Here is an 8792-nt window from a genome sequence, read left to right as displayed (position 1 = left end):
ACAAAAAGAAAGACAGACCATTGAAGTGTCAGCAGAATTCCTGATGGAAACTTGTTGGAGGGGAGCAGAAATGACTTACATCAGCACTTCCTGCAGTTTCCAATCCTCCTCTTTTTTCTTAAAATACTTTCTGAATTTATAACTTCTGCTAGGAACATGCACATATCTTTCGGAGCTGAGTTTGATTAATTCCACTTGAATATCAATGACTTCATTCTATCAGCTGTTCTTTAACATATGACTCTGAAAACAAAAAAAGTAACAAATGGTGCAATTTATTTTGTCCTTAATTTTGCAGTAATAAACTAAAGATGAATGTGTCTTCATTTTACAATGTTTGTTGTTAGGACTGGTGTGTCAGATTTAGCAACCCATTATTTGTTGTCTCCTGGGATTCATCATTTTTCCTTCATTACAGCATTATGAGCTAACAGCCCTGTAAATGCTCACGCCCTCTGTACATTCCTTTCATGCTGCTCACCCATTATGGGTTATTGCCATCTGGTGGAAAAACAGGGTTGACTACCAGATGGTTGTTTTGAAATTTCCGGAAGTAAAGTGAAGTCATTTTTATCAAGGACAAAATGCATTTATTTGTCACATGCATATGCTGGGGTTTTAAAACAACAACAATCAACTTTTATTCCAATTCTCACTTAGAGGAATATGCTACAAGTGCATTTGCTAAATAAATGGTGCTTGACTTTCTATAAAGACCACAAGGAAAGTTGGGTCACATTTTAAGACACCCTAAGTATAAAGCAAAAATGAGAAAACAAACACAGCCAAAATGTCTCATTTACCTTTCCCTTCACCAGGGAAATATGCAGTAGTAGATATTTTCCACTTCTAAATTCTATAATAGCATACTTTTTTTTTTTCTTTTAACTTCTTTATTAAGTTGGTAGCGTAAAAGGTATACATTCCATATTGACAATTCTTGACATGAACAAAAGCAACAAAAATAGGCAATAGTAAGATGTGTTTTACATATAAACAATCATGTTGCAAGAATAGGTAATCCTACCCTGTACAACAAAATAGCAAAATGTGAATAAGCCTTCTATTTAGAACATACCCAAATGTATGTGCAGAGCACCCATAATATAGTTCACTTAGGTTCCTTGTTTATGATGCATAATTCCTTAATCACTCATTTGTGAAAATAAGAATGAACATAAAGAAACACAGAATCCAAATCTCATTTATTTTCACAATATCAATGCAGCAACTTCATTGACTAAATGTTAAGGGACTCAAAAGTAAAAGGTAACTTTAATTTTTTAACCCTATGAACAGGGTCTACAAAGAAACATGAATTATTTTACTCAAAGGAGACTAAGTCTCAGCCTGCACTTAAGTAGCATGAGCAACAAAGGACAGCGAATACCACCGAGTAATGCCCACATACAGCAAAGTAACTAGTTGAACCATGTTCTTTTTACTTATATAGCAAGTAAAAAACCAACATAATGGAAGCTTACACCTCATTTGACAGAATTACTATCAGCTACACATGTATGGAAAATTCCAAACTCCACTCCTCAAATAATTTTAGCACACCTAGTAAGAATGGTAGGTCATTCAGAAAAACAAGAGATAAAACATACACTGTCTTTGCATTTAAAATTGTTTTCATAACATATAAACAATGTTCTGTTATAAATTCTCAACTAAATGGTTTTTTTCTAAATATGATTTATGTAATCAAGGTTCTCTTAAACAAAGACAGGTCTTAGGTATATGATCTGTACAAACTTACTGTAGTGTATATTCCTAATAGAAATTTTCTTCCTATTATGATATGACAATATAATTCTTCTGAGTGAAGATATATGATAAGGCTTAAAGTGTAAACACTTTGGAAGGCAAACAACTTAGTGAAGGAATTACTGCTCATTGAAAAATGTGTATCATCTCATAATAGGCCCCTGAATTTTCAAATTTACATGTGAAAATACATTTACATCTTAAATTTCTAGGAAAGGCACAGGCTTTATGTAAAAAGCAGCAAAATTTTAAACCCACCAATTTATTGAAAAAGCCATTACTTTATTAGAAACAAATAATGGTTCTCAAGATTTGGCAAAAGGTCGTAAGATAGATGTATATATTTCATCCAGTGTGTTTCTCCTTTTAATTATATTCCAGTAGGAGGTGGAATACCTCCTTGGTTATGGGAAGTAGAAGTATTTGATGGACTGTGTAAGCTGGTCTCCTTGTACACAAACCATGCATTTCCTCCCCAAAGTATCATATTCAGGAAGCCAAAGATCACAGATACATTTAGGGATCCCATACTAGTGACAGAGATAAAATGACACATCACTCCCGTATTATGACAAGGCTGAAGTTCCTGGACAATGTTGTGACCGGTAGCTATCTTAATATCTGTAAGAGCTTTAGCCCAGGCGGAAGTGCTCACCAACCACAAAAAAGTGACAACCAGAGTAACAACAAAGTCAATCATGGGAAATTTTCGACTATCCCGATAGAGGTTTGTATAACCGACATAGAGCAGAAGAGCAGCCATGCAGTACAGGAAGACAAAGACGGCAAATGTAACATAGAATTGTGCAGAGGACGAGTAGTCTCCAACAAGAACTTGACTACTCCAGTCTGTATTACACACATTCGACTGTGAAACTGCTTGAAATGACTCTTCATTCAACCTGAATGGATAAGCAAAAGTGGCAGTAATTGTTTTATTTTCCTGAGGACAAGATACTGAAATGTCTGTTTTACCTTTAAAACCTCCACAGGTGGCAAAAGCAAAGATAGAAGCAATCCACTCGAGAACCTTGATGAAGCCCAGCGGCTCCTTGAGCGGGTTGAGGTTGAGCTGGAAGGAGGACATTCTCTGAGGGAAGGAGGGAGAAAGAGTCAGGACGGTGGGGTGGAGGAGGAGGGGACCGACGAGATCGATCAGCCCGGCGGCGAGGAAGGCTATAATAGCATACTTTAATCATCGTAATAGCATGCAAGTATTATTTAAAATGTGACAATATGACTATAATTAAAAATAATGAGGAATTTCTATTTACCTATTTGTTACCAACATTATCACAATTTTCAAAAAATCTAAATTAGATAAGATAGCAGGCCTGAATTCCTCAAAACTGTGAACATTATAAGAGACCAAAACTGGAGTGGGAGTGTTTCAGATAAAGAGGTTAATGAGACATAATCACCAAATTCTTGATTGGATTGTGATTATGGTGAAAGAAAAGGATAATTAGAGAAATTTGAATATGGTTTTATATTACCTAATATTGTATAATAGTTTTAAATTTCTCAGGTTGTATAGTGCTGCTATGGTTATATAAGAGAATGTCTGTTTCTTGGAAGAGACAGGATAAATGTTTCAAAGTGAAACTTTCAGTTGGTTGAAAAACATATAGCATATATATGTAGCAAAATGTTAATACTTGGAGGATGTAGATTAAGGGGTTATGGATATTCACTGTCTTTTTCTTTTCATAGGCTTCACATTTTTGAGAATAAAGTCAGGAGGGAAATATATAAAACTGAAGAGCGTAATCTTTTTAAAAAACTTTAAAGGAAGGATGTGGTTCTTTGTCAACACATAATTCAAAATGTCACTGATAACAGTGAATAATTGACTGAGTATATCAGCCTAATCATAGGCCTGTTTGTTTTATTACTAGATGTCAGCCTATGAGTAAGATTATTTAACAAGCAGCATCAAGTAGTTTCTGCTTCCAGCCATGATGGAACAATAGGAATTGGAATTACACTTCTGTCTTTTGGACCAAATATAAGAAACTCTGATTTCCAGACATTGGACAGTAGGAAGCTCAGGACAGTGTTCCATAAGAGATGGGAAAAAGATGTGGTGAACTCTGTATTATCTGGGCTTACTTTTTAGTGTTTCAAGCTCAAGGAGGTGGGAAACCCAGTGTCCAGGGTTCCCAGAGTTGAGGTTAACAAGTTGCAATTGATGAATCAAGTTGAAAGTGGTTATAATTTGCAAGGCATAGTTAGTCCTAGAGATGAAAGAACATTACAGAACAGGAGCTTAAGGAAAATGTAAAGGGTTCCCTCTGTCTTCATATGAGTATTCATCAACACACACCTGTGAAGAAACTGCTTGAGGGTTGAGAAAGCACCACTAGAATGGAGAAGGCAGAGCAATCCTCCAATCAAACAGGTATAGGAATAGTTGATGTTAACACCAGGCTGAATGAAATCCCTTTAATCGTGACATTAAAGGACATAGAGAAGACTAATCAACAGTAGACTAAAGTCTATTTTTATTCCATCTAACAATTTTTTAAAAGATTTTATTTGCTTTTGTGTAGAACTGGGATGTAGGCAAGATGTGGGGGGTGGGGAGGGAGAGTGAGTGGATTCACCAGAAGCAGAGTGGGGAGTAGAACAGGTGGATTTACTAAAATACACTGCTAAGGGAAGCAGCAGGCAAGATAGGAGAGATCCTCTCGGGCCGAAGATCCAACTCAGTTGAGGTGATACCACTGACAAACCCTAGGCTACCAGGGAGGCCCCCCATCTAAAAAATTGGTAAAGTAAGCTTTAAAAGAATCAATTGGAGGCCCTCCCTGGTGGCACAGCAGGTTAAAGCACAGCACTGAGAAGCTAAAGCCACTTCCACATGAGTTCGATTCCCGCCTGCCCCGGAGGAAATCCACATGGCGTGGCAGACCTCTCCTGACCCACCCGCTGCTTCCCTCAGCAGTGTACTTCATAGATCTGCCTGTTCTGCTCCCCACTCTGTCTCTGGTGAATCCTCTGCCGCTCCTGCACCTCTGGCCTGTATCCCAGTTCTGTATGCATAAATAAATAAATCTTTAAAAAAAAAAAAAAGAATCAATTGGCTTCCATCTTACTTAAACGCACCCTAAGACAAAGTTCGAAAGATTTTAATAGGTGTACCTATATATGTGTGTGTGTGTGTGTGTGTGTGTGTGTACCCAACACTGTAAATTTTAGAGCCTGGCATCTAATAAAATTGTAGATTTTTTAAAAACAGGAAAATATAACCCCAAAGAAGAGGGAAAATCTATCAATTGAAACAAATGTAGAAAAAAAAACAAATGTAGAAAACGAACATATGATAGACTTGGTGGATGAGGATATCAAAAATTATAAATAAAGACCCCATGTTGGAGGCAAGACAGAGATACATAGAAAATGTAATTATGAACCTCTAAAAGCAGGCTTACAGGAAAGGATTAAAAACAGATCAGGCAGCTGTGAAGAAAATATTAATGAACTTGAAGGCAATATAACATAAACATCCCAAATGACCCACATAGAAAAAAAAGATTGGCGGGAAAAAAATGAACATTAAACTATGGAGCAACACAAATGAATCACAGATATGTGTGGTCAGAAGAAGAGCGGTGGGGGGGGGGCAGGGAGTAATAAATAAATTTTCAGTATATTTGATGAATATTTTACACTCACAAGCTACTGTAAGGGGAGGCGGCCTGGGCAAGGCTATTAAGATCTTTCGAACTTTGTCTTAGGGTGCATTTAAGTAAGATGGAAGCCAACTGATTCTTTTAAAGCTTACTTTACCAATTTTTTAGATGGGGGGCCTCCCTGGTAGCCTAGGGTTTGTCAGTGGTATCACTTCAACTGAGCTGGATCTTCCGCCCAAGAGGATCTCTCCTATCTTGCCTGCTGCTTCCCTTAGCAGTGTATTTTGGTAAATCCACCTGAAACTGGGACTGTTACTGTCTGCATACTGGGAGCCTCCTAACCTGAGCCCCTTAAATTCTGGGAACTGCCTACATTCTGGGAACTGGTAAGCGTCCTTGATGAATCAGTTTCTGAAAAAGCAACTTCCATGCCCTATAAAAGCTTACCCGGGTTCCCCAGCGGGCGCGACTTCTCACCCCTGTGGGGGTTGATGAATCTACCTCAGGAGCGTGATTACGTTCCTGGCTGTTAGAAGCTTTGCCTGACTCTTTCCCTCAACTGCGCAGAAACTTTCAGATACCATATTGCTCAATGATTCCCCAAAACAATCTGATAAAATTTGTGAGCCTTGATAACTGATTGCTTAAAACTAATAATAGAGAAGAAAAAAAAAAACCTTAAAATCAGTCAGAGAAAAAAACACACAGAGTAAACACACAGAGTATACCTCTCAGTGAAAATATGAAAATCTTTTGGATAAAGCAATATCTTTACCTTAGCAAATTAAAGAAAAAGCCAACTTTGGATTTCTTTACCTGCCGAAAATATCTTTCACAGTGGAAAGTGAAATAAAGATATTTTGAAAGAGAAAGAATTTAAATGTACTCTCTGAATCATGAAAGGTTGATTTTTATTTCTACTCCTATTTTTCTTAATGTTCCAGTATATAAAAAAACTAGATTAATAAAATCAATGCAGAGCTATTTCAAGGGTAGAGCTTTCAAGATGAGAGCTTTTTTTCCCCCCCCCCCAGAACTTAGTTAATATTATCAAGATAACTTGACGTTTTTCTGTGAACTGAGGTAAATATTCCCACCTCTTATTTCTCCTTTGAATTGATGTGTTATTTGAATGATCTGTCCTTTTAAACAGATTTGTTAAGAGTCCTGACTGTGTGTGTGTGCATAGGCAGATCTGGGGACATTTTTAAAAATAATATAATAGCTTATTTCTGCATCATTTTGTGCATTTTTTCATCTCAGTTGTAACCCCAGGGGCCTTCCCATCACCAATCACCCATGTGCCATCACTATAGCCCAGTGGATTTCCTTCCCCCCACCCGCACTGTTTCTGATCCTATTCCTCACTCCACGCCCATAAAATGTCTCTGGTATATAGTTATTCATTATTATTATTATTTTCTCACCTTGTCCGATAATACTCCTGCTATGAGTGAAACCACCCTGTATTTTTCCTTTTCTTTCTGATACCTTCTAGGTCCACCATGTTGCTGCAAAAGACACATGCTTTTTTTTGGTTGCTGAGTAATATTCCATTGTGTATATGTACCTACATCTTTTTAATCCAGTCATCTACTTTTGGGCATTTGGGTTGTTTCCATGTCTTTCCAATTGTAAATAAAGCAGCAATAAACAAGGGTGCAGGTATCTTTTCGAATCAGTGTTTTTGTGTCTTTTGCATAGATACCTAGGAGTGGGATTGCTGGGTCACATAGAAGCTCCATGTTTAGCAGTTTGAGGAGCCTCCAGACAGTTTTCCATAGTGGTTGTACTAGTTTGCATTCCCACCAGCAGTGCAGGAGAGTTCCTTTTTCAGATCTGGAGACATTTTTGATTGTCACAGTATGGAGGAGAGAGAGGAGCCACTGGCATTTAGTGGGTAGAAGCAGGAAGGGTGCTAAACATGACCTAGTGTATACTGTACAGGACAAGCCCCCCATAAAGAATCGTAATCTTATCAACGTGGAGAAGACTTTGTGTGTGTATATGTGTTTGTATGTATGTCATATGTATATACAAATTATTCTAAATATGGGATAAAAAGGGGTAATTTCTAGAGCCACTGTTTTCAATTGCAATGTTGACACTTGATCATTCAATTATAGTTAATTATTTCCAAATTGTCACTTGATGAGAGTTTGTAATTATATGTTGAGGCTCTGTTCTCTGCCTGGTACCCTGGTAGACTTGAGAAGTAGATATCATTCCTGCCATCTTGTAACCTGGTATATTTTTCCAGAGAATTGAATGTTACTGGTTTTTTTATTAGCCTAGAGTAAACTATTTTTAGATTTAAAAAAAGAGAGAGAAAGTGAACTGTTCAGTCATTTTAGCTCGAGATACAAATATAAAATTAAATGAAATTGGGCCCTCCCTGGTAGCGCAGTGGGTTAAAACACAGCACTAGAAAGCTACAGCCACTTCCACATGAGTTCGATTCCCACCCTGGAGGTGACCCACATGGCATGGCAGACCTCTCCTGACCTGCCCGCTGCTCCCCTCAGCAGTGTTCTTCATCACTCAGCATGTCCTGCTCCCCACTCTGTCTCTGGTGGATCCTCTAACCCCCCTGCACCTCTGGCCTGTACCCCAGTTCTGTATGCATAAATAAATAAATCTTTAAATGAAATTAATGAAACTGGTCAGTTAAAAATACTGAAGATATGAAACCATTGACTTGTCTTTTCTTCATGGAGTAAAATTCACAGATGTCATTGTTGTTACTAAAAATAACCATCTCTTAGGACACAAAAAAACATCACATTTGGAGTTTTTTTTTTAATATTTATTTATTTATTCACACAGAACTGGGGTACAAGCAGGGCAGCAGAGAGGATTCACCAGAGACAGAGTGGGGAGTAGAACAGGCAGATCAACCAAGTACACTGCTGAGGGGAGATATGGGTGTTCAGGAGAGGTCTGCCACGACGCCATGTGGGTCACCTCTGGGGTCAGGGATCAAACTCACACTGAAACAGCTGTGGCCGGCTTGCAGTGCTGCATCCTAACCTGTTGTGCCACCAGGGAGGGTCCTAGAGTTTTTCAGTGGCCTTTTCTACTATAGCTGTTCCATTTCACAATAGTGTTTTTGTAATTTGTAATATGCCATGGGTGAAATGAGTAGAACAATTTCAAAGCACTCAAAATATTTACTCCTATTTTGCTAGAAATTCCAATACTTGAAAGTAATGTCTTTGAGTAGATATTATATCTTCAGGAGTTCTTTATTAAACTGCAGATACTTCAGAAAGAAAGAAATAAAAAGTAATGCTTGCAAAACATTTCTCAAATTTACTGCTTTGGGGGAATTAGAAAACCATTAGGAACCTCTCTGATGGTACAAGGGATTAAGTCTTAGCACTATAA

General features: G+C 37.7%; 1 protein-coding gene across 1 annotated transcript; it reads right to left on the bottom strand.

Moving 5' to 3' along the window:
- Positions 1-1183: 1183 nt before the first annotated feature.
- On the bottom strand, positions 1184-2938 carry LOC101629190 (synaptophysin-like protein 1). Its single transcript, XM_012731248.1, has one exon. It carries the CDS (start codon positions 2855-2857, stop codon positions 2141-2143), a length of 717 nt encoding a protein of 238 aa, XP_012586702.1. The 5' UTR covers positions 2858-2938; the 3' UTR covers positions 1184-2140.
- Between the last annotated feature and the right edge of the window lie 5854 nt (positions 2939-8792).

Source organism: Condylura cristata, unplaced genomic scaffold, assembly GCF_000260355.1.
Source record: "Condylura cristata isolate star-nosed mole 26May11 unplaced genomic scaffold, ConCri1.0 scaffold00030, whole genome shotgun sequence".
NCBI classification, from domain to species: domain Eukaryota; kingdom Metazoa; phylum Chordata; class Mammalia; order Eulipotyphla; family Talpidae; genus Condylura; species Condylura cristata.
The sequence above is the reverse complement of the archived record's forward strand: the minus strand, read 5'-3'. Positions and strand labels throughout refer to the sequence as shown.

What these genes read in the sequence shown, in the direction of transcription:
- LOC101629190 (XM_012731248.1), bottom strand. Translation starts at nt 2,857, where the DNA reads ATGTCCTCCTTCCAGCTCAACCTCAACCCGCTCAAGGAGCCGCTGGGC.